The sequence below is a fragment of the Myxocyprinus asiaticus genome, chromosome 24 (assembly GCF_019703515.2).
Source record: "Myxocyprinus asiaticus isolate MX2 ecotype Aquarium Trade chromosome 24, UBuf_Myxa_2, whole genome shotgun sequence".
Taxonomy (NCBI): Eukaryota; Metazoa; Chordata; class Actinopteri; order Cypriniformes; family Catostomidae; genus Myxocyprinus; species Myxocyprinus asiaticus.
The window spans coordinates 36,982,723-37,009,567 of NC_059367.1; the positions used below are offsets into that span (position 1 = coordinate 36,982,723).

The 26,845-nt window shown below is 38.6% G+C and overlaps 1 protein-coding gene across 3 annotated transcripts in view; it reads left to right on the forward strand.

Annotated features, from left to right (window-relative positions):
• cabin1 (calcineurin binding protein 1) overlaps positions 1-26,845 on the forward strand; it is a 134,826-nt gene continuing 107,981 nt past the window's right edge. For all 3 annotated transcript variants that reach the window (XM_051654169.1, XM_051654171.1, XM_051654170.1), the window contains exons 1-16: positions 1-27; positions 1,188-1,232; positions 4,926-5,021; positions 5,287-5,400; positions 5,535-5,669; positions 5,810-5,990; positions 6,355-6,484; positions 6,642-6,791; positions 9,865-10,280; positions 10,697-10,847; positions 11,235-11,371; positions 12,492-12,709; positions 13,004-13,076; positions 13,172-13,359; positions 15,627-15,758; positions 25,112-25,309. In XM_051654169.1, coding sequence (XP_051510129.1) covers positions 1,230-1,232; positions 4,926-5,021; positions 5,287-5,400; positions 5,535-5,669; positions 5,810-5,990; positions 6,355-6,484; positions 6,642-6,791; positions 9,865-10,280; positions 10,697-10,847; positions 11,235-11,371; positions 12,492-12,709; positions 13,004-13,076; positions 13,172-13,359; positions 15,627-15,758; positions 25,112-25,309 — 2,322 coding nt within the window. In that variant the 5' untranslated portion in view covers positions 1-27; positions 1,188-1,229. The remainder of the gene's footprint in view (positions 28-1,187; positions 1,233-4,925; positions 5,022-5,286; positions 5,401-5,534; positions 5,670-5,809; positions 5,991-6,354; positions 6,485-6,641; positions 6,792-9,864; positions 10,281-10,696; positions 10,848-11,234; positions 11,372-12,491; positions 12,710-13,003; positions 13,077-13,171; positions 13,360-15,626; positions 15,759-25,111; positions 25,310-26,845) is intronic.

A 26,845-nucleotide genomic window follows, 5' to 3' on the forward strand; every position in this document is an offset into this window, starting at 1 on the left:
CCGAGCAGCAGATCATGCATGCAGCAGGTAAAAGCTCTGCAACAAAACAACATACACATGCAAACACAGCACACGTATGTGCAACTGACTTATATAGTATTTGAATTTAGTTGTCAAAATATCCAGAAACTGGGGTTTATATAGGAATGCTTTGTCTACAGAGTATGGTCAGCTGTGATGTACTGCAGCTGCTGCTGCTAGCATTGTTAGCATGTTATTGTTATTGACTGAGATTAATAAGCAGATTCATTAACACAACATATATATGCAACAACACTTTTGTTTTTTGAAGGATTTGTTTGATGTTTGTTAGCTAACAGCTCTGTCCTCATTTAGACATTGAAAATCATGTAGGGGGCACCTTGTCTCATTATTTGGGGTGTGTGGCAAAAACACCCTACCAGGGGAGATATTATGTAAACAAGACGTTATGTTCAAGTTTGCCTTCATACCATCACCTGGAATACTTTTCATCTTTTAATGTATCCCCTTAAACTAGCTTCATTTGTTTATTGTTGTGCTGGTCATACAGCATATGATTCTATTACAGTAAATCTGTTTCTAGAGCATTTACTTGTCCTTTTATGAGTTGGCTTCAAGGTATAAGGGACAATTTAGAAGATCCATTCAAATAAATGAAATGAGATTTGGTGCAGTCTTTGATCACTTGGAAGTTGGAAAATTTACTAGGGGGATATCTTGCTTTAAATTCCCCTATTTGTAGTATTAAATGCTAGCAATTGTTACTATAGTATATTACTATTTAAATTAGTAATTTATTAAATGGCTCTCTGGAATACTTGATAGTTTGTCAGTTGTGTCATCTTGCATTCAAATATTTGTTTTGTAGTGAATTGATTTTGTGTGTGTGATGAGAGACTGTGGCTATTTCATGTCCATTCATTTATTTGTTATAGATGCACACACCCCCCCCCCCCCACCACCAATTTAAAAAAAAAATTTGATTTTTTTTAATCAATTATTTACCAATTTATTTGTGGTAAATATTATGCCACAAATGCTGTCGATTGAGTTTAACTTGAATTGAACCCGGAATATTTCTTTAAGAAAACTTGTAATATTTGGGGTCCTGATCACCTGACTGTATTTTTAAACCACATTTTCCTGAGAATTGTTAATTGATGGATTTTGGTTTAAATGTTTTATGACTTTTTGCACCATGGCAGATGCTGATGATTGGAGTGAGTGATCCTTAATAAATAAGAAAGATGGTAAGTCTCACTATATGTTTTATGTTTATAATATGTTGACTTAAAGGTGCTTTTTTTAATGGAATGGTATGCAGAAAATGTTCCTACTCCCTGAAAGACATCACTGAAATATGTGTCCTGAGGTATATATCGCCAGTCTCTGTGAAATCACTAGAATGTGTAAACAGTGTTGAGTATGTTCAATTCCAAACAACAGAGAAAACAGACTATACATGTACAAATAAATGCAAAAGCAGCAATGTTCACTATTAGTTTTGGTTTAGTTTTGCATTTATATATGATGCTGTATATTTGAACTGTTGTCATTTATGATTCACAAACCTACTGGATGTGTAACATAGAAATTCATACAATAAATTAGAGGTTAGGGATGTCCCGATACTGGTATCGGAATCAGGTCCAATACCACACTCGTGCAGTGTTGTATAAAGTATCCATTTGTCATAGTATCCACTTGAGTAAAAGTAAAGATACCTTTATTGACTCAAGTAAAAGTTGAAGGAGCTCATGAGAAAACGCATGCACAAAGCCCTAGATGGCGCTGTAGGGTGTAATCGAGCTTAAAATCCTGATCGCCAAGGAGACTGCTAATGTCAAGATTTATAGTCTAAAAATTAGTTATATTTTGGTCTATTCTCACCCAAAACTAATTGGATCCATTCAGAAGACATTGGTGAAACCACTGGAGTCTTATGGATTACTCTTATGATGCATTTATGTGCTTTTTGGAGCTTTAAGGTCTGGCCACCATTCATTGAACTGACCTACATAACAGCAATATTCTTCTGAAAATCTTTTCTTGTTTGTGTTCTGCAGAAAAAAAAAAAAATGAAAGTCATACACATCTTGGTGTGAAAATTATGAGAGAATTTTAAATGAACTATCCCTTTAATGGCACATTCAAGTGATCATATTTATGGGATGAGTGTAAATGAACACCACAGTCCATAAAAATTGGAACATTGAAGGAGGGAGTTGAGTCATATTATTGACCAGAACAGAGACTTGTGGAGGTGAGCTCTTTTCTTTTGGGCCAATAAGCAACCACCCAGAACACACTGGCAACTGCATAGCAATGTGCTGAAACACAGTTAAAACAACTTAACAACAGCATAGTAACAACCTGGCAACCACGTACTGTTGCAATGCGCCAAAACACACAGCAGAGATCACCTTGACAACTGCATAGCATGCCTTAGCAACCATCTAGAAAACCCTAGTTACCACATACTGTAGGATAAATGTGCTACAAAGTAAATAAAACACTTTAGCAACCACCAGAAAACTAGTTTTGCTTCTGCAAAAACCATTCACATCTTCATAAAATATACAAATAAATATTGTTGGACATTTTCATGAGCGCTGGTAATTATTCACACACATTGCACCTTGTTTAAATGTAAATGCATGTGATTTACTTTTATATGAACAGGTCTCCTGGAAAGGAAGGAGACTGAATGCACATAACTTCATTATTTCACAGCTTTCATAATGTTTAAGCCTAAACTTATCAAATTAGTCAAAAAAATAAATACAATTTAACTCACATGAGCAGTTTCTTGTCTTCTCCATGGAAACAGATGACAGAACACGTAATCTGGCGTGCTTCACTTGAGATTTTGATTCAGATTTGTGATTTGCAAAACGAATCATTCAGACCACTTTTTGAATCTTTTTGTTCATTTCAAAGAATCAAATTTAAAAGATTCGACTCAAATGATTTTTTTCAACGAATCACACATCACCATCGGCGATCTGCGTGCATTTTTGCACGTACAGCTGTTATTTTTTTGCGGTGCTCAGTCGCAAAAGTAACGAAAGGATCTGGAGGAATTTATCGGAGTAAAAGGATCAATTTTCTCTTCAAAATGTAGTAAAGTTAAAGTCCAAAGAAATGTTTATACTCAAGTAAAGTACAAATATTAAAAAACTGTACTTAAGTACAGTAACGAAGTATTTGTACTTCCTTACTATACACCTCTGCACTTGTGTACTTGTGCTGGTAAAAATGCTCTGATACAAAAACCGATACCATCTGACGTATGAATGTCATTACGTAAACATTCAGTGCACAAATTAAAATCACATTATGTCCTACTATGATTATTAAACCGCAAAGGCTGTGATTTAATGAGATAAATATATAGTTTGCATGTGCTGCACGCTTTAAATGTGAGAGTTGTGAATATGTGGAGGCGGTGTTGTGTTGACATAAAGACACAAAGTGCTCATACCTTTTAGAGCTCGTTGAGTCATACACAGAAAACACCATCATGAGCGTTGCGCACTCTGTTTGTAGCAGATGACAGCAGACAGAGTGCTAATTCACTTTTTAGCACGAGACGTATATAAACTGCTTATTTATTTATTTACATAGTAGCCTTTTGCAGTTTAATAATTACTGTGATTCACGTAGCGACCTGCTTTTTTCAGATTGGGAATCTGCCGTCATAATGTCAGCGCTCCTTGGTCTAACAACACAAACACTGCCAAAATAAAAGCTCAGTTTAATAAAGGAAAAAGTATGACAGAAATAGACCACTACTGTATAGTTATGTAATATTCACTGTAGTACTACTACTACTAATAATAAATCAATAGTAACTAATCTGTGATCTATTATGCAGCACTTTATTTGACAAAAATAACTCATGTTGTATTTAGGATTGTGCTGTGAGGTTCTGTATATAAGCACTTCATTTGATAAAGAATAATACAAAATTGTTGAATTGAAAATTGTTATACTTTTTATTTGCTTAAGATTTGAATTAATTCATTTATTTAAACACCATTTTGATGATAAAATTAAAATAACTTGATATGACGTTCAGAATAAACAAAAATAAAAAAAACAGGTATCGGTGAGTACCAAAAAAAAAAAAAATGGTATCGGGACATCCCTATTAGAGGTTGGCTGTTTTTTTTCTTTCTTTTTTGCCGATACCGAGAAATAAGTTGTTGAATAAAATCTGATAACTGATTATTCCACCGATAGTTTTTGAAATCGGTTTATAGAAATGAAAATTTTTCATTCCCAATATGGAAAGCCCAATTCCCAGTGCGCTCTAAGTCCTCGTTGTGGCATAGTGACTCGCCTCAATCCGGGTGGCGGAGGACGAATCTCAGTTGCCTCCGCGTCTGAAACTGTCAATATGGTGGAGACATAGCGCGTGTGGAGGCTTCACGCTATTCTCTGTGGCATCCACGCACAACTCGCCACACGCCCCACCGAGAACGAACCACACTATAGTGACCACGAGGAGGTTACCCCATGTGACTACCCTCCCTAGCAACCGGGCCAATTTGGTTGCTTAGGAGACCTGACTGGATTCACTCAGTACACCCTGGATTCAAACTCATGACTCCAGGGGTGGAAGTCAGTGTCTTTACTCGCTGAGCTACCCAGGCCCCCCAGATGAAGGGTTTTTGCATATATCTATATTTCATCAGATGAGGTTTAATCAGGAATAAGGTTTATTATTATTCACAAGATGTGAAGTTAGAGATGTAGTGTATGTGCTGACGGGGTTAGGGTTAACGCCGACCCCAGAGGAACACAGTAAAAAAATCGGCATATATCGGCGTAAATCTGATAACTCTAAAAAGCAACTATCGGCACCGATTAATCAATAAAACTGATATTTCAGTCTACCTCTACTCTGAATGTCTGCATGTGCTATATTAATGTTACAGATCCGGATCGCTGCTCTCAATGCAGCCTCTCAGGCTGCCGATGAGCATGAAGATGCCTTCAGAAGCACTAAACCAGGTCAAACCAAGGAGGCCCAGGTGAGTCGATCCTTTCAGACACATGCTGTCCAATGTCGTATGTGACTTTTTATTCTTTATGGAAAGTCTGAGCTGAATTGCATTAAATTTTCTCTTTATATGCCAGTATCTCATACTGTACAAAGCTGTTGATTTAAAGACATCATAAAAAAGGACTCTGTTTACTTGATTAAAAAATAAAGATTTTTGAAAATGAAATTGTTGGGATTTGAGAATGCAACAACTGTTTGCCCTCTCAACTCTGTCAATTATTTTTCTGTTGCAGGAGGCGGAAGCGTTTGCTCTGTATCATAAAGCTCTTGACCTGCAGAAACATGACAAGTTTGAAGAGTCTGACAAAGCATACCATGAACTTCTCAAGACCCCACTGCTCAAGGAGGTACATTATACTACTCCATCAACACTAATAGCTTATCATTAGATTGTCTTTTTTCTCACTAGTGTTTTATTTTCAATGGAATTTTCAGGACATTACTTTTGGAAATATGTTTTTTTGTTCTTGTATTGCACCAGGCAGTGGCATCCGAAGATGAGAAGGTGGGACTCAAGCATCCTGGACTGATGTTGAAATACTCCACCTATAAAAACCTGGCTAGTCTTGCTGTGCTCAAAGATGATGTTGACACTGCCATGGACTACTATGTGCAGGTAAATACATACAGACAGATAGACTTAATGTGTCTGCATCATTGTAACAAGAACGATCTGCCATTGAACAAAGACTAAATGCATCCAAACAAGTCTTTTAATGTTTCAGATGTGAGTGAATGTATATGTTTGTATTGCAGGCTGTGATGCTGGACTCCACAGATGTGAATATGTGGTATAAAATAGGCAAGTTGGCCTTGAGAAAGGTGAGCATGCCTTTGGCCCGTCATGCCTTTGAGGTGGGCTTACGCTGTAACCCGGACCACTGGCCCTGCCTGGACAGCCTCATCACAGTCCTCTACACTCTCAGTGACTACAGCTGTGAGTCATTCAACCTCTACATCAAAACACTGGGCCCTTTATTTCATTCACATACTCTACTGGTCCCACAGCTTCATACATTAGTTATGGTCACTGTTAAATGGACAAAACACTTTAGGTAAATACAGATGTGCTTTCACTTGCACTTTTATTCACAATACAGTGTTGATTCTAGATACCCATTTCAGATCATCTAGAATCAAATCACTAGATTAGAGCCGGAACTGTCTGTTTATACTATTTAACGTCATGCATAACCATACTAGCACAAAGGTTTGTAGTCCTTTCATCACCTTCATCATATACTCAGTTAGCAGGTCAGTAACAGCATTATCTTTTCTTTTGTTTGGTTGGTTGTCTGCAGGTTGCCTGTACTACATCTGTAAGGCTCTGGAGAAGGACTCGGGCTACACAAAGGGACGGGTGCTGAAAGAGAAGATCTTTGAGGAGCAGCCCTGCCTCAGACGAGACTCTATGAAGATGTTCTCCAAACTGTACGCACTTTTATCTCTTCCTACTAATTTTAGATGCATTTGTGCTTGTGTAATGAGGCATTTACTAAATCTATTAAAGCTAATGCCATTTCAATTCTTATTTTAAATTAGAAACTGTCCGTAACTCTGATATTCATAATTGTGTGTGTGGCTGCAGTGATGTGTCAGTGCAGTATGGTGATGTAGATGAGGAGGAAGCTCACAGTATTGTGGAGGAGGCACTGGAACTGAGGAGGCAGAGACAGGCTAAATTTACACGGCACCCAGTAGCTGACCTGCAACTGGTTCAGCCCATCAAATACTTCAGGTAAGTCCATACCACCATAAGCAGATAGCCCATAGTATTCTGCTTGTATCCTGGGTGATATACAGGTGCATCTCAATAAATTAGAATGTCGTGGAAAAGTTCATTTATTTCAGTAATTCAACTCAAATTGTGAAACTCGTGTATTAAATAAATTCAATGCACACAGTCTGAAGTAGTTTAAGTCTTTGGTTCTTTTAATTGTGATGATTTTGGCTCACATTTAACAAAAACCCACCAATTCACTATCTCAAAAAATTAGAATATGGTGACATGCCAGTCAGCTAATCAACTCAAAACACCTGCAAAGGTTTCCTGAGCCTTCAAAATGGTCTCTCAGTTTGGTTCACTAGGCTACACAATCATGGGGAAGACTGCTGATCTGACAGTTGTCCAGAAGACAATCATTGACACCCTTCACAAGGAGGGTAAGCCGCAAACATTCATTGCCAAAGAAGCTGGCTGTTCACAGAGTGCTGTATCCAAGCATGTTAACAGAAAGTTGAGTGGAAGGAAAAAGTGTGGAAGAAAAAGATGCACAACCAACCGAGAGAACCGCAGCCTTATGATTGTCCAGCAAAATCGATTCAAGAATTTGGGTGAACTTCACAAGGAATGGACTGAGGCTGGGGTCAAGGCATCAAGAGCCACCACACACAGACATGTCAAGGAATTTGGCTACAGTTGTCGTATTCCTCTTGTTAAGCCACTCCTGAACCACAGACAACGTCAGAGGCGTCTTACCTGGGCTAAGGAGAAGAAGAACTGGACTGTTGCCCAGTGTTCCAAAGTCCTCTTTTCAGATGAGAGCAAGTTTTGTATTTCATTTGGAAACCAAGGTCCTAGAGTCTGGAGGATGGGTGGAGAAGCTCATAGCCCAAGTTGCTTGAAGTCCAGTGTTTCCACAGTCTGTGATGATTTGGGGTGCAATGTCATCTGCTGGTGTTGGTCCATTGTGTTTTTTGAAAACCAAAGTCACTGCACCCGTTTACCAAGAAATTTTGGAGCACTTCATGCTTCCTTCTGCTGACCAGCTTTTTAAAGATGCTGATTTCATTTTCCAGCAGGATTTGGCACCTGCCCACACTGCCAAAAGCACCAAAAGTTGGTTAAATGACCATGGTGTTGGTGTGCTTGACTGGCCAGCAAACTCACCAGACCTGAACCCCATAGAGAATCTATGGGGTATTGTCAAGAGGAAAATGAGAAACAAGAGACCAAAAAATGCAGATGAGCTGAAGGCCACTGTCAAAGAAACCTGGGCTTCCATACCACCTCAGCAGTGCCACAAACTGATCACCTCCATGCCACGCCGAATTGAGGCAGTAATTAAAGCAAAAGGAGCCCCTACCAAGTATTGAGTACATATACAGTAAATGAACATACTTTCCAGAAGGCCAACAATTCACTAAAAATGTTTTTTTTATTGGTCTTATGATGTATTCTAATTTGTTGAGATAGTGAATTGGTAGGTTTTTGTTAAATGTGAGCCAGAATCATCACAATTAAAAGAACCAAAGACTTAAACTACTTCAGTCTGTGTGCACTGAATTTATTTAATACACGAGTTTCACAATTTGAGTTGAATTACTGAAATAAATGAACTTTTCCACGACATTCTAATTTATTGAGATGCACCTGTAATACCTAATGTCTGTGGCCACAGCATATGTGGCATTCTGTCATTCACCACAGACAATATTTGGATCTGACAATCCTTGCCAAAATGAAAAAAGAAAAACAAACAATGACATGACTACATAAATCATTAGAACTATCATTATAATTTTTATGGTGACATTTCATATTCACTTTTAAATGTAAAATTAAAATGCTAAATGGCAATGTACTGGAATGAAAAATTTAATGTAAAATTTTTCCGTAAAAACGTTTTCTGTAATCTTAATGCACTAGTAATGTCACAAATTAAAATGCATTGTTCAGTTCGGGATTTATGTACTATTGCTCATACTGAAGTCGCCTTTTTAGTACATCCAAAAAACAACAGACAATAGACTGGAAATCAGTCATTTCCAGTGAAGTGTCACATGGGGTCTACATGGAGTTCCGACCATCTGTGGATGCAGAATTTTCTGATCTGATTTGACATTCAAATATGTTGAAATTAGGCTTGGGATCGATGCAGTTTTCATGTATCGATAATCGGAAGATTTTCTGATTGCGAGCGCAACTCGCATAGTTTCCCATTAAATTCTACCCAAATCATTATCAAAGGACAAAGATTATTTACTCTAGCCATCACTGGATGATATATTGTGTATATGTATCTTTCATGTAGCCTACACAATGTATTTTCAGCTACAAGTATGTTGTTTTGTGGTTTGACAGCTGGAATGAAAGACTTTTCAAGGCAACATACAGAGAAACTGCATAATAAATGTCGCCATTTCTAATCGTTCAGTTTGCGCAGTTACACCAGTTTCATACACTAACCTGCAAACTTATCAACTTTTATAATTCTTGATAAGGTACAAAAACCTTCGTAACTTAGGACTGCCATCTGCTGCGCCGCTTCAGCTCGTCCTGTGTGTGCGTGTGTTTGTGCGTGTGTGTGTTATACCTGACCGGCTTCAGTAAATGCTATATCACCCTCTTGTGGTCTCCCAGCGTTATTACTCCAGATTGTTAAACGGAGGCCAACTGAGTGAATTGGAAAGAACACAAATTAGGCTTCTAATTTAAATGTCGGTTAATTTTAATTTATTGATTCCTCAAAAACATATTGATAATATAACGCACCGATCAATAATTGATGTATCGATATTTTATGACATCCTTAATAGTTATTAAATAGACTTAATAACCAATTATTTATTCATAATATTAATAATTAATAAGTAATTACTTTATATTAATTACAACCACCCAAAACGTCCTAACATAGCGGTGCCGACTTTTGCATTGGCAAGCACCTGACATTTGACATTTTCTGAAGAAAAATCTAGTTTTTTTTTTTTTTTTTTATGCTATATTTTACTATTTCATTGTCTTTTTACAACATTGTAAACAAGTCAACGCTGGATATGTGTGTGATGGACTCTTCATTCGTTTTTAGCTGGAAGAGTGTAGGGGAGAGTTTCCTGGCCATGTACAAACACCAGAATGCTTGCCTGGTCCCACGACCGGATTTTGGCCGCAGAATCGACCTGTCAATGTACCATGATCCAGACTCCCTTCTCCAAATTCCCACCATCACTCCAGCTGCTGCCACCACAGTTTCAGCCCCCCCTCAGCCCCCCGTGCCTGTCACCCTGCCTCAAGCCCCCCCTGCCCCTCCTTCTGATCCCAGTAGCCCAATCTCCAGTCTGCCCCCATCCACAGAGCTCTTTATCCAGCCGCAGGCCCAGTCTAGCGCTCCTGGAGCGGTACCACAGAACCAAAACGTAATTGAGGTGACCACCACAACCATAATAACCACTGCTGCTACCAATGGAACAGAGGATGCTGTTGTTACTACGGTTACTTCTGCTGGTCAGTTTGAATGCATAACATGCATGTATGGACGTATACATACAATTATTCTCTCATGTCATCTGTGATTAGCTTCAATTGGAAAAGGATTTCTTATGGCGGTAATGCATAACCAGATGTTTATCCTCCTAAAACTTTAGTCCCACTGCTTAAGGACAATTTAGATTACAATAGTTTACAGCTTGAATAACACACATTTTACACTTACACAAATATAACAAAAATACTACAATCTGTTTAATTCAGCTTTTAGACCCTTGAAGTGCATGGTCCCATTTACCTCCATTGCAAGTGCCTTTTTTTTGCTTGAATATTGCTTAGTCATATAAAATGATAGAATCTGAATTCACATAGTTATATGAAGTCGCACAGGTACTGACACTGTTACAATGATATTGATGTTGCTCACCCAACAGCTGATGTGAAAAAAGGCACCAAGAGAAAACGTGTGATTGAGGACATCGTAGAAACAGCAAAGAGACGCTCCGCACGTGTCCGCAACACCAAATGTAAAAAAGAAGAGAAGATAGACTTCCAGGAACTCCTGCTCAAATTCCTCCCCTCCAGGTCTTTTTCTTACTTTACTACTATTAAACTTTTACTATTTAAAACCAGCTTTGACCGCGACCAGCAACATGACGTTTTGTTAGTCTTTGTTTACATTTTTTTCTGCGTCGTGTTGGGCAAGTCCGTCCACAGTGAAATCTCATTACTCAAAAATCCTGCTCCACATATATTAAACATCAAATATAGTTTGATTGGCTGTGATTTTATTACTTTGTGGCAGCATTTTGCCTTCAGTGATGACTGAAAAATGACAGCCATGTCATGCCTGGTTAGAATGCGGTGTTTAATAGACATTCATTTGAATGCCGAGAACTTGCTAAAAAAATTATTTGTTTTATGCCACCTTGACTGATTGAGGTTTTTTTTTTTTTGTTTTTTTGTTTCCAGGCTGAAAAAGTTTGAAGATGATGAAGATGAGGAGAGTCTCAGTAACATGGGCTCTCAGTGTGACGTCAAACCTGATTCCCAGTTGAACCGTGGCACTGGCTCAAACTCCTCTGAATACATTATTTCTATGGAGTCAGGTACACAAATCTAGGTTTTCTTTTTCTGGCCTATATAATCTTCAAAGTTCAAGGCTTTTTAAAACCTTCTTAAAATGGCGGGGAATGAAGTGACACCACCAAAAAAAATCATCACTCAAGTTTGAAATCAAGCTGCCCTGTATTATTGTGTGGACTATTGACACTGCGTGTCCAACAAAAGTATTACCGGTATAACTGGATTTGAACGTGGATTCACACCAGTATGAAAATTATGACATTGTCGCAAGTCTACTTTACTGTATATTATTAAAGGTGCACTATGTAAGTACTAATTTTACTAATTAAAAAAGTTTTACACAGACACAAACAGCATTTTTTAGAAATGTTTTGAAAATGATGTACACTCACATGAGACTCCAGTCTAATCAGAAATCCAATAAAAGCTGTTTAATTTTACGTGGAGGACAGTCAAACAAGAGGTGGAGTTATGAAACAAACCGCTATGACCTGCAGCACTCATGTCACGGATCATGGATAACCGGCGTGACATCGAACAGCAAGCGTAAGCACAAGGCGGTGTTCAGCCGGCCAAGAGTCCAGCGTGCAATATCTCACGAAAAATGTGTTTGGTTTTGATACAAGTAATGTCCCTTATAGGGATGTGTGTATAATGAGATGGATAAAAACACAGGCTAGAAGTAACAATATGGAAGATAAACAAACCTGTTTGGTGTAAAGTTGGCAGTATTGCACTCCAGGACAATGGGTGTCTGGATAGAGTCCAAAACCAAAGTGAATTAGTGATCTGTTCTCAGTCATCCTTCACATACACAACCAGAGCTCACGTGGTGATCATGATGTGGTGTTTTCAGTGTATGAGCAGCCTGCCTCATACATTCACTTTGAAGCACGTAGCACTTTCAGACTGTATTTTATTTTATGAAATTGCAGCCATTGCTGCAGTAATCACACTAGGACATTTTCGACAATTTTAATTTGTGTGTTGAATGTTTATGCAATGACATTTGTACGTTAAATTGTACGTTAGATGGTATTGGTTTTTGGTATCTGAGCATTTTTACAAGTATGAGTAATGAGTAGATTGTTTCTTCTCCCCTTTATTTAATGAATTGTTCTTCATTGTTTTTTTTTTTTTAAGAGCGGAAGGATGTGCATGCATTCCTGCTGGCAAACATGCAGAACGGTGGCATCCTGGAGCTGATGATGCGTTATCTGCAGGCAGTGGGGCAGAAGTTTCTGGAAGAGTGGCCTGCATGCCTCAGTGGAGTGGTGCTGGATATCTTCAACTGCTGGAGGAAACACAGCGCTGGGCTTCCCAACCCACTGCTCAGAGACTCCAGCAACAAGCACATAAAGGTGCGAGACAGAGACATTTCAAAAACAGTTGTCAGTTGGAAAGCTAAAAGAATGGGGCTTATATTAACCTCAGACATTAAACCTACAGTTGCAATGCTATCTTGGAGGATAAGCCAAAGCAAAGGTTAATGCAAAGTTAATTAACCTTTTTTTGGAAGCTGAGTTGAAGCAGCAGGTATTTAAAAAGGTCAATTAAAAAAGGTTCTTCATCTGAAGTGCTTCTATAGCAACCTGGGACCCCATTTCTGTGACAGCTGTTGTTATGTTGTCTATAAGAGTGTTTTTGCTTTACAGGAAATGATGCTGATGAGTCTGTGCTGTCTGGAGCTGCAGCTGGAGCAGAGGTCCTTGATGAAGGGGAAGAACAGTAAGAACATTACAGTCAATCAGACCTTTTGTGTTGTGCTTTATTAGTTCACATATCAAGAAGATTAATCACAAATGTTTTCATATCTTCTCCAGTGTCTCAAAGGAAGACTGCATCTGGTAAAGGAAGGGATTCTGGTGACGTGGATGGTGCAGAGGCTCGCTTTCAATCTGATTTATTCCTCTTGACCATGGCCTCCTCTCAGAGAGATCTGTTTGAAGAAGACTGGATGTCGTTTGCTGTCAGAGTTCACTGGCTCAAAGCACGACACCTCACCTTTCAGGCAAGAGAACTTCAGTTATTATAGACACATTTCATGTAATTTCATGATTCTTCACTAAGACGTTACATAACATTTTTAGAATTTACATTTGATTAGAATTGCTGCAGTTGAAACAATCATGAGCACCAACCATAAACTACATTGAACATAAACTCCTGTGAAATATATTTTGGAGTTGAATAGAAAAATGAATAAGAATTTCAGAATGTCTTGTTTAAAAAAAGATGTTACAGACAGTATAGTAAAGACCAAGGGCAGGTTAGGGGCAGTTAGGTGCAGCTCTGCAAATGAAACAGAATGCAAGTGTTTAGAGATGTGTTTTTAAAAGTTGACGTTTTTGACACAGTCCCATAAAAATGCTTAAAGTGCTCAGTGTTCCAAGACGTCTGTGTAGCAATATTCAGAGACATTCATCGAGTGCATGTTTACATAGTAAAACAGTTTATAAAGCAGTGCAGATGGACACATCCTGTTAAGCAATTCTAATTCTAATTTAATATATACAGTTTTTTATATATTTATTTATTTATTTTTTTACAAATTATATAATCAGCATAAAACTGAGTGAAATGTTAAATTGAGAAATAACTAAGACAGTAAAAATATATATTTTTTGCAGAATTAAAGGCAAACTTTTGTCTTTGTGTCATCTTGGACTTACACTGACACCTAGCAGCTCGGATGAAGCATCTTTTAAAATCAATAGTTTTCAGTTTCAGATGCCATTGTAGAAATGTGTTATTCACAGTCAGCCATGATTACTTTAATCAATGAGTGAAAGTGCCCAATAACAGGATGGTTACTGAGATTGAGTAGTATTTGGCTGGTCATGTGATTCTAACATGTGCGGACCCTCTCCATGTAGAATAAAACAGCTTTTATAAGGTTACTGATATGACTGGAGTCTTCATTTTAATGTGATTGCACATGATTCCCTACATATACTGCAAAATTAAAATTGCTTAGTGCACCTTTAAATGCGTCATTTGCCGATTAATAAATCAGATTAATCGCAATTAATCACGTACATCAATATTTGCAGATAGAGGCCCCCAAATAAAAATAATTAAATATATATACGATTATAAATAATGATGAATATAATGTATAATAAAATAATTCACATGTAATTACTAAAATATATCTTAATTTATTGTAGTATTGATTAGGCTATGCAAAAAGTTGCTTTAGAATGCAATATGTTGTTTATTTCCATATCACTGAACAAGCCTAATATTGGCCTACAGTCCATAGTCAATCCATTTTACAATTGAATTTGTCAGTCTGTCTGAAATAGACTTATTATAAGGGCTTTTCTAAGCCCTTATAATAATGTCTGCATCAGACAGCCGCTTTTGGAGAATCTCACTTTGGTTGTGTTGTGTCATAAAACTGCATTTGGAGTTACGCTCCGCCCAGCTGTTTTTGAAAGCAAGAACATGTCATCTTGAGCTGTCTGCTGTGGTTTGTGGCTGTGTTTAGAGGGTAACCCCCCCGGCAGCTTAAGTCTCGCGAGAGTCTCATTCGCTGTTACTAGGGTTAGGTTTAGGGTTAGGTTTAGGGGTAGAGGTAGGTGTAGGGTTTCTGTAGGACTCTAAATAAACACAAAAAACAGTGTGTGAACATTCAATGCGGCTATCATGAAACTTGAGCTGCACGTTGCCCTGTAGAGCTGGAGTCGCGCTCACTGCCCCCTGCTGACTGAAACTCACAAAAATATGAAGGTGGTACTTGAAGGTTTAATTGTTGCAATGGTAGGAAAATTCTTCATTACGGTCTGGGGGTATGATTAATTACGTACAAATTTTTTTAACCGCATACTTTTTGTATATAATTAAATGCACTGAATGAATGCGTGCAATCATCAGCCCTAAAATTAACATTAATTTCAGAATTTCTTAGTTTTTAATATTTTCTGCTTTTGCTTTAATAACAGCATGCACTTAAGCTGGCATGGGTCCACAAGATTGAACTTGATGATCCATGTTATCCAGAATGATTTGAGAAAATTCCTTTTGTGCTTCAGTGAAAGCAATGAAATCTGACCTTTTGTACAAAGCAGTTAAAATGGTCAATCACACAATTGTGACCAAGAAATAGTACAATCTTTCTTTTTTCCCCTCTTCTTCATTTTACATAACTTTTATATTATTTTTCAAAATCCTAAACCTTCTGTCCAGGTTTGAATGAAAATAAATAAATAAAAAATCACAGATTTTCAATGTGGTCTCAGACTTTGTACTTCTGGTGTGAATGTGTTGTTTTAGGGTGACATGGAGGAGGCACTGGAGTGTTACGACATGTGTGTCGGGCTGCTGAAATGTCAGAGCAGTGAGACGGAAAGAATCACCATCATCCTGCCCAACCTCAGCGTGGATGCGGCCATCTCTTTAGAAGAGGTACAACACTGGGGATCAAATCCCACAAGAGTCCGTGTTCTGTTTAAAAATGTGTTAACCAACCAGTGAAGAAAATAGATTATTAACACACATTTGATCACGTATTGTTCAGAACTCTATTGATGATGGCAGCTAAACTTGTGAACTAAAAGTATGTTTTTCCGAATGGACTCAATCTATAACATTAAGAGGCAGACAGACCTCTTTCAATTTATCAGCATTCTTAGGTCAAACTCAGACTCACTCTAAAGCCCGTTTACACCGCCAGCGGCATTGCTCAAGAAAGCGACACAATCACATTAATTTTCAGTCAGAGCATAACGACTTACAGCTACACGAGCTGCCGTGGAGAGCGACAAGCCAAAGTTGAGAAAATTGAAACGTTATGCAAATTACGAGCGACTACCTATTAGAGTGAAGAAAGCAGAGCTCATGTCATCTGTCTCCTGGCAGACTGGATACGATTGCAGGCAAGACGGAGGAGAAGTTTTAGCATCGTGGGGAATTTTTACTGTTATATCATTTGTCTGTAACCACATGCATGGATATAATAAAACAGTGATGCGTGGAAAAGCGTGTCAAACACTGCCTGCATTATTCTGATATCATTAATGATAGACTGATCGTCTTGTTAATGATTTGTTGATAGATTGATCATCTTGTTAATGATATAATGCACTGAACATTACTGTACGTTTTATTAAACCCACTAGAGAAAGTAAATGTTTAGAGACGAGAACTGATTCCTTGTCAAATTGTAATGATATCTTAATTTTACTGGTATTGGGTCTCATCCATGATACATTTTTAAAAGCTATGGTCAGACGTGCAGTCGACAAACAGTAGGAACGCCCACTAGCTACACAGATCGCAGAATCTAGCGACACCAAGCGACAAAGTCACTGGCGGTGTGAATGGCGCTTAATAGAAATGAATATGCAAAAATAACTTGAAATGTGCAAGAACAGTTCATAAACAAAACATTATGGTTTAAAATCTGAATACAAGTACAACGAAAAAATAATGAAACCTAAATTCTTTTTTAATTCAAAATATTTGCAAAATGATTCTTTTATAAAATAATAAAGAATTTTTGCAGAGGATTGAACTTGCCACATGTAAGTACGTAAGTAAATTTTGAATTGGGCCACTTAAGTACATTTCCACTTTTTACATGTTTTATTTTTCCCTGTCGTCCATTTATAATGTTAGTCAAGGTTTCTTGTTCCCAAATCAGTCGTAATTTAGTTTTTCATGATCATTTTTCACCCTCTATCTGATAGTAATTCCTTTAGAATTAAACAGACTGTTCTGTTTCATTCCACCTGACCGCCAGAGACCATCGAAGTCATGTAGTAGTAACGTAAGCTGAGCTGAGGGAAATATAAGCCACTGCATCTCAGCACCCCGGCTCTTTCGCTTTCTCTCCTTTCGATTAGGTCATAGAGTATTTTCATCGTCAGTCGTCAGTGCAGCTTTCTCGGAGCAGCGAACATTCGTCTTCCCAAGCTGTGGTGATACGTGTTTGCATTGGATTGGATTGAATTCTTTTTCTTCTTCACGACTGGGTCGGTAGTTTTTTATAAAAAAAAAAAAAAAAAAAAATCCTCATACGAAGTTCATATTTTTACGTTGGTGTCTGGTATTTTTACACTACCAGTCACCAGATGAAGCACTTCAAGGGAACGTCCGATGCCCTGGTGCCCAGTGTGGCCGCACAGGTTCCTTTCTTAAAAAAGCATATATCACATGTGCTGAGAACACAATCTGCCAATTGATTCTTGCTGCCTCTAGCTCTTTGGAGTCTGTGGAAGTGGATCCCTCCATTTCACAGTTCTTGCAGACGATCTTGCTGGCCATGGGACACATGACAGGAGAACTGGGGTTCTCACTGCGACGCTTCTGACTGCTTGCCGTCAGGTGTGGCTCGCTCAAGCCAGATTGCCAGAGGACTGTAAGAAAACCATGAGGGACCTACCCATTGTCCCCAGGCATTTTTTGGTCCAGATGTCTCTATGGTGTTGGAAAAGCACATGAAGTTGTCTGTGACCACCAAGCATCTCACACAGGTGCAGCGTGTTTCAAACTTCAGAATGCCAACAGCACCTGCTCATTATCGTTATGTGCCTACGCAGCCACACTTCCATCATATTCCTGCCAACCGACCTCAGACCCAGCAGAGATTTTGTGGCTCTGATGATGCCCTCGTAGTCATACCCCCCGCCGTACCCCAGGGGGACTGCGTCAATGCCCCCACAACCTTCAAGGCCTGAGATATTTGGGCCGATGGTTGGACATTTTTGTTTGTTCAGCAAACAAGTCCTGAGGTCTCTCTCAGGAAGTTTGTTCCTTGTTGGAGAAGAGAGCAGTAAAGAAGGTTCACCCCCTAGTTCAGTTTTTTTTGGTATTACTACAAAAACTTTTAATGTATATTTAAAGTGTGATTTTAATTTGAGCTCTAGTCAAAAGATCCCTGATGTTTTGTGTTCTATTTTGATAGTACAAAGTTTTCCAAAGTGAAAACTCCCTGGGTTAACCCACCATCTGAGGTTTGGTGCTCTGATGTCTCTTCAGAATGATATGGCAGAAAAAACGGTATGCGTTAAGTTGTTGGATAATGTGATATGCCCAGCGATAATCCTATGATGTTGTCATCAGAGCGTGTGGAACATCGGCACCCCCACCGCCTAAATATAGCCTACTGAATTTTGTTGGGGGAAAAAAAGGACTGTCTATTCCAGAGAACACAAACATAATTGTTACAAATTGCATATAGTCTGCGTATAACAGGCTATATACAGTTTTACCATTAGCTACATTTCCACAGATGTGACACGCTCCATCATTTGAACCAGAAGCAGTGTTTTTTAGTGCCGTGTGTGACAGATTGCGGCAGCTGCCTATTCAAAGGGAGCGGGGTGCAACACACTCTCTCTCTCTCTCTCTCTCTCTCTCTCTCTCCCCAACTTGGAGCATGAAAAGACATGAATGAATATCAGAGGTCACGATACAATACAACTTACTAAAATGTATCGTATCATGTATTCGGCCAATCTGTAATGTTGAAATGACACGGAGAATATCATGTGCTTTTCCGTTAGCGCTCAAGTGACACCAAGTGACAATCGTGTGCACAGTCTGTTCATGTTTCATATGCTAGTCTCTCACCACAAATCACACACTCAATTCACACTTTCTCCATTGCCTCAATGAAACCAAATTCAATACAGATAGTTAAATCATAATAAATCCCCATACATACTAATAAATAAATAAATAAATAAATAAAACCAAATACACTACCGTTCAAAAGTTTGGGGTCACTTGCCTGAAATGTTTCTCATGATCTTAAAAATCTTTTGATCTGAAATGTTAAAATTTAAATGTTTGAAATGAGTTTTGTAGACAAAAATATAATTGTGCCAACATATTTATTTAATTACAAAACAAATGTTATTTAAAAAAACAAAAGTTTTTGAAATGGATGACTTGGACCGAATAATAAAGAAAAGCAGCTACTAAGTGCCCAGCATATAGATGGGAACTATTTCAATACTGTTTAAAAAGCATCCCAGGGTGATACCTCAAGAAGCTGGTTGAGAAAATGCCAAGAGTACATTTCTGCAAAATCTAGGCAAAGTGTGGCCACTTTGAAGATGCTAAAATATAGACATAATATAAAACATAGTTTTTGGATTTTTTTAGTCACAACATAATTCCCATATTTACATTTCTATTATTCCATAGTTGTGATGACTTTACTATTATTCTAAAATGTGAAAAAAAAAAAAAAAAAAGTGAGTGTGACCCTAAACTTTTGAACGGTAGTGTATATCTTCATTTTCTGAACTTTCTGAACTTCAACTGTACTTCGTTTTTCTCTTCTACCTGACACTTTGCCATAGTCGCTGATTTGGTTTGGCTAGCTAACCTGTTGTTTTGATCATTGCTTAGTACTTTACAATTAGAACAAGCAGTTTTGCCACGTCTTTAAAAAACCTGCATCCTTACCACTCTCGCGAGATGCAAACCTCAAAAAACAGCCTATGATAGACATACTGTATGTCTTATCTTTTTATATATCTCATAAACCATTAAATATGATTAAAACCTAAAATATTTTGTTTTATTAAAAAATGTTTTTTAACCCATTCCATTTTTTTCTCCTTATAACCCTCAAAATAGAGAGAGCTTCACGACCCCCCGTGAAACCCTGGCAACCCCTAGTGGGGGTCGCAACCCCCAGGTTGGGAATCACTAACCTAGTTCAAAGGGTGGGGTTTTACTCAACATATTTTCTTGTTCCAAAGCGAGATGGGGGTTTTCGTCCAATTTTAGATTTAAGGAGACTCAAACGATTCTTAAAGAGGCTCCCCTTTTGCATGTTGCGCATGGCCGATGTTCTTCGTTCAGTAACGGAGGGAGATTGGTTTACAAATGTCGATCTGACGGATGCATATTTTCATATTCCGATTGCAGTGCATCACAGGAAGTTCCTACGATTCAATTTCAGAAACCAGACTTATCAGTTCAAGGTTTTGCCCTTTGGCTTTTCCCTAGCACCTCGAGTGTTCACGAGGTGCATGAAGGGCCCTTTCACCCCTATGGTGCCAGGGTTTGCGGATCCTACCGTACCTGAATGACTGGTTACTATGTGCTCAGACAAGAGACCAGGCTGTGCAGGATACCTAGCTGCTTCTGGATCATGTTGCCAGGTTGGGCCTCTCAGTGAACAAGGAAAAGAGTTCTCTGTCTCCCATCAATCACATACATCGGAATGACAATCGATTCTGTCACTATGCGTATCTCTCTGTCTCCGTCCCGGACAGCAGACATCCTGAAGCTTCTTGCTCAGTTTCGTCTAGGCACATCTCTCCAATATGTGGTGTTACTGAAGTTGATCGGTATACTGAATGCGGCCAGTCCTGTGATTGTAAAATGTGTTGTGGAAATGTAATCTGGGACGTTTCCCATTCCAAATGAAGGACTTCGCTATGCTATCAAATTATTGAAATAAGAGAGGGGGACATCTATAGGGAGTAACCGTAGCAGGTAGTTGAATTTTGGAATACAATTTATTTTAATAACATTTAACCTTCCCAATCATCGATAAATGTAATTAAGCCCACCTGCCCACATCGCTCAAACCTTTTTATTAAGAGGTCAAAATTAAGTCTAACTAAATCACACAAATTTGCTAGGAATAAAATACCCAAATACTTGATGCCCTGTTTGGGCTACTGGAAGGCGCCCGGCTGAAAAGCCGTTATTGGGCAGTATGCTGTCACAGACAAAGCTTCGGATTTTGACCAATTAAATCTGTATCCCGAGAACGTAATAATTCTGTGGAGGCAAAGCATAGATCAAGAAGGGTCAGAGATGAATAATAAAATATCATCTGCGTAAAGCAGAAGCTTATGCGCCACACCTCCCACCACAACCTCTGGAAAATCATCCTCCTTTCTTATCGCGACTGCTAATGGTTCCAGGACAAGACAGAACAATAATGGGGAAAGAGGGCAAACCTGCTGGGTGCCCCTATCCAGAGTAAAATAATCTGAAATTAATCAATTTGTTTGTACTGCCGCTACCGGGTGTCTATAAAGTAACTTAATCCATCCAATAAAAGTATTCCCGAACCCGTATATTTCCAAAATCTTAAAAAGATAATCCCATTCTACCATATCAAACGCCTTTTCGGCTTCAAGTGAACTGGATCAGGGAAATTGGACCGTAACTCTTACACTCACTTGGATCTTTGTCCTTTAAGAATCAAACTGATCCGGGCTTGTGTCATGGTTGGTGGAAGCTTTCACTTCTTTAATGATTCTGTATAAACTTCTAACAAAAGTGGAGCCAGTTCTGTAGCATAAGATCAAAAAAATTCAGCGGCAAAACCATCTGGCCCCTTAATTACCTCACCGAGCTCCTCCAAGGTTATCTCAGAATCAATAGAATTTTTTTGCTCTGCTTAGGGAGTTCTAATGGTTCCACAAAATGTCTAATATCTTCATCGGTAGATGAAGATGTGGAACTATAAATGTCAAGGTAGAATTCTTTAAAAGCATTATTAATATTATTGGCTGAGGTAAATATTTCACCACCAGCAGATTTCACTGAGGGAATGGTAGAAAAAGACTGTCTTACCCTGAATAGCCGAAACTCAAACTTTCGCAACAAAATAGTATTATATCTGTATTTCAATCGGGTCAATTCTCTGAGGCCATCAGACGACATTCGGTGCTTCAGCTCTGCCTCAGCACATTTAATATTTCATTCCAACTCCACGAGTTCTTGTGCTTTGGATTTTTTGATGAATGAGGCATACTGTGTGATCTGACCCCTAAGAACCGCTTTAAGTGCCTCCCAAGCCACGCCTACAGAGGAAACTGAGGACCAGTTGGTCTCCATATAAACATTGATTTCAGCCTTTAACATTTGTTGTAATTCAGGATTTTGCAAAAGGGATACATTAAAGCACCAGCTATATGATTTCTTTTTCTCCATATGTGGCAACACCTCTACATTCACTAGGGTGTGATCTGAGACTCATATGTTTCCAATTGAGCAATTAACAACAGATGAAATGAGGGACTTGGAGGGATGTGTAGATTCATCCTAGCGTAACCAGCAAAAAAGAAAAAAAGGGACTGTTCAGACCTTCAGGTAGTCAAACGAATGTTCAGTAAGCTGGCCCATTCGGCCGATACATGAGTACAACAAAAAACCCAATCACTCCAATATCCTGCAAGAGATATTCCACAAAACAAACTCCAGGCCACAAGAGGCATAAGCACCAAAAACATGCAGATTTATGCACAAGCAGTCCTGAAGAAATTATATTATACAAAACAAACTCCAGCCCTAGTCGGAACCAGCAGAAAAAGAGACGAATTCCTCAGACAGTCAAGTGAATGTTCTGTGAGTCAGGTCTGCTAAACAGCAACATGAAAGTCACCAAATGGCTTACTCACTTTAATGTTTTTATGAAGGACCGTGTTTGCTGTGGGCATGTAAATTCTCTTTTCTTCAAAAGTTTTTCCCAAACCCACCTAGGTCGCTAGTGAGTTAGCAGCTAATTCCCTCTCCAATGACTCCAGATAATCGATCCATTTCTCGAAGTCCCCGATTCTTGTAACCAGCTCCATGGCCGTAATCGATCAACGTATTACAGTAAGATCCTTCAAGTCCGCTACGACCTTCGTCAGCATCACCGACATGCTGGACAGTTGACGCTTGATTTCTCCCGCTGCACCATCCAAACTGAGTCCCTGGTCTGCGGCCCTGTCTGGGGTATCAGCTTAAGCACGTAAGAGTCTTTTAATATCTCTAGAGCCCGAGGATTTTGAATTCTTTGACACATTGTCTTCATAGAACAGTTAAGAATCAGGGTGTATCATCACCGGAACCCCACCTGTTAACTTTTTTGACCATCGCTGTTGTAAAAGCGTATCCATTTACAGATCCATTCAGGTGCATTAGCAGTGGTAGTAACTGTGCGTGTCTAATTGACACTTTGTTTTCTTTGTCAAACCTTGTGATCCAGATGCGTCATTAAACTTGAGGTGAACCGCGGTGCCAATGCTTACCGAACCGTGGATGGTGAACAATACGTTTAGTTTTTTTACTGAGAACTGCTACAACCCTAATGGAAACCTTCTGTTTATGATGTAAGGGTCGGGATTTTTGACACTGTGCATTGCACAGTTTCAGCAGTTTTTATTTTCCTACAAAGTCTCTTGTACAGTGGCAAGGCAGCTTCCACCCTAAACGTTTATGTGGCAGCCATTTCTGCACACCATTCACCTGCTGACGATTTTTCTTTGGGCTCCCACAGTCTAATTTTCAGCTTTTTGAAGGGTGCGAGACGTCTTAATCCAGCTCATACTCCTCGTTCTCCAATGTGGGACTTACCTATGGTGTTGGAGTCTCTTTGTCTACCTCCTTTTGAGCCGTTAGAAGATGCAGACCTTTAGTGGAAGTTCCTTCTGGCTGTTGCTTCTGCAAAAAGAGTTAATGAGCTTCATGCATTGTCCGTCAGTCAGTCCTGCATGAGGTGGAAGCCAGAGGGCACTGGTGTTACCCTTTGGCCCAACCCGACTTTCCTTCCTAAGGAGCTCCTTCAACAGTTTATTAATCAGTCCATTGAGCTGTGTTCTTGAATCCAATATTGAGAGACGTTTTCTGTTCTTGTGTCATGTGCAATCTTTGAGGTGTTATGTAGAGGCTACTGCGCAGTTGAGACGATCTGATCAGTTGTTTGTTTGTTATGGTGGTGTTAAGAAGGGTGCCCTCTATTCAAACAGAGGCTGTCACGGTGGGTTGTTGAGGTTATTGCCATGGCATACAAGAAGGCTCAGCAACCCTTGCCTTGGGCAGTCACTTGCCTTTCTACAAGGGCTGTATCCGCTTTGTGGGCTGCGGCTCTAGCGATAACCCCTGTGTTTTGACTGACTGGTATTGGTACTGGTCATCCACTACTATAGCACCATCTCTGGAGGTCAGGAGGAATGAAACTGAACACTGGTTACGGATGTAACCGTGGTTCTGTGAATTCCGGATGATCACCAGAGTTCCCTGTCACTTGGAAGACATTCCGAGGCAGGGTGCCGAGCTGGAGTGGCTTATATTTCCCTCAGCTTGGCTTACGTCACTACGTGACTTTGTTGGTATATGTTTTTGATATGTGGCGCTGTGATTACCCACTACTATAGCACCGTCTCTGGCTGTCATCCGGAATTCACAGAACCACGGTTACATCTGTAACCAGCATTTTTGCTACTGTACTTTTAAAGAAATAGTTGACCCAAAATTAAAAATTCTGTCTTAAGTTACTCACCCTCATGTTGTTCCAAATCCGAATGATTTTCTTTCTTATGTGAAACACAAAAGGAAAATGTTTATGAATAACTCTGTCAGTCTTTTCAGTACAATAGCAGTTAATTGTGACTTTCTTTAAAGTTTAAAAAAGCACCGAAAAGTAGTCCATGTAACTCATGCCTCGTATTCCAAGTGTTCTAAAGGTAAAAGATGATTTAAGTAAATTTTCATGAAAATCTTTTTGAGCAGTATGAGAGAATCTCTTTCACAGTGGCTCATTTATTACTGGTAACCCCGCCTCTTCCTCAATGTATGGCTAGCTGCAACCGCCAAGGCATGAAGTGTTCAACATTCCAGACTGCTGTTTTTTTTTTTTTTTTTTCGGTTAAAGAAATGCATAATCTGTGTACTCGTAGTACTGTACATCTTGTTGCATTTTTCAGTGGGAACACACTACTGCTAATTGCGTAGAATAGTGCAGAAGTATGCAAATTTGGATGCAGCTAATGTTTTCTTTTCATTGCTTTATTTAGATTGAAAAGAAACTGAAATCTCTTGAACGATGTCAGTCTCTAGAGGAGATCCAGAGACTCTTTGACTCTGGAGACTACCCGTCTGTGGTCCGTTTACTGCAGCCAACTCTGAGCTTTGGCCCTAGCTCAGCACGACTCAAACCGCTAGATTACATCAGCTCAGCCCCTGAGAGACCCGCACAGCTGCTTCTGCTGCAGGTAAATAACACACAACAACATTCTCAAAATTGCTTTCTATGAAGCCTGTCTATAGAATAGAATTATAATGTTATCCTTCTTTCATTACAATGTATTAATTATGCCTTAAAGAAATACAATTCCGGGTTCAATACAATTTAGGCTAATTCGACATTTGTGGCATAATGTTGATAACCACAAAAATGTATTTTGATTCATCCATCCTTTAAAAAAAAAAAAAAAAAAACCTAAATTTGAGGTTTCAGAGACACTTATAATGGAAGTCAATGAGGCCAGTTTTTTGAGGGTTTAAAGGCAGAAATGTGCACATTAATTCTTCCGTTAAAACTGTATTATTTGAGCTCTAGTTGTTTAAATCATTTTTACAGTCGTTTTAGGGTTTGTTGAAAAATTGGCTATAACTTAACACAGAAAAGGTTACTAGGTGATTTTAACACTAAAATCATGTTAACATGTATATTGTTTATGTCATGTGGCTATACTAAATAATGAGTGTTTTAATGATTATGGATTGGCCCCTTTCACCTCCCTTGTAGGGCCTCACTGGAACCCAGATTTCTGCTTTTTTTAAAGAAAGGAGGAACGAGTAAAAAAAAAAAAAATTTTGTGGTAATCAATATTATGTCACAAATGGTGTCGATTTGAGCTTAACTTGTATTGAACCTGGAATATTCCATTAAACCAAATAATTAGTAAGTTCTTGTGAATTATTTTAAAGGAGTAGTTCACCCAAAAATGAAACTTCACTCATTATTCACTTACCCTGATGCCATCTCAGATGTGTATGACTGTCTTTCTTCAGCAGAACACAAATGAAGATTTTTAGAAGACGATAGAGATCTGTCAGGTCCTTTTAATGGAAGTACATGGGTGCCAGAATTTTGATGGTCCCAAAGTCATATTTAGGCAGCATAAAAGTAATCCACACGACTCCAGTCGATCAATGAATGTCTTCTGAAGTGAATCGATATGTTTGTGTAAAACAATAAATCAATAATTAAAACATTATTGACTTTTAAAAACTTAAAAGTTAACACTACCTACCAGCAGCTGACGTGAAGCGTGACGTAAGCACGTTGGTGAATTCACAAGAAAATTTAAAGCGATTTAGTAAAAAAAATAATTATCGATTTATTTCTTACATAAACCTATCGATTCGCTTCAGAAGACATTCATTGATCGACTTGATTTGTGTGGATTAATTTTATGCTGCCTAAATGTGACTTTTGAACCGTCAAAGTGTTTGCACCAGTGTACTTTCGTTAAAAGGAGCTGACAGAGCTCTATCTTCTAAATATCTTGATTTGTGTTCTTAAGAAAGACAGCCATACACATCTGGGATGGCATCAGGGTAAGTGAATAATGAGAGAATTTTCATTTTTGGGTGAACTATATCTTTAATGAAGGTTATATTATGTTTTAATGCTATCTTTTTCATAGTTATACCTTTAATCAAATTACGTTACATTGCTGATTAAAATTTTAATTGTGTAATTTGTAATCAGTGTGAGATTACATTTCAGGAGTAATTTACCC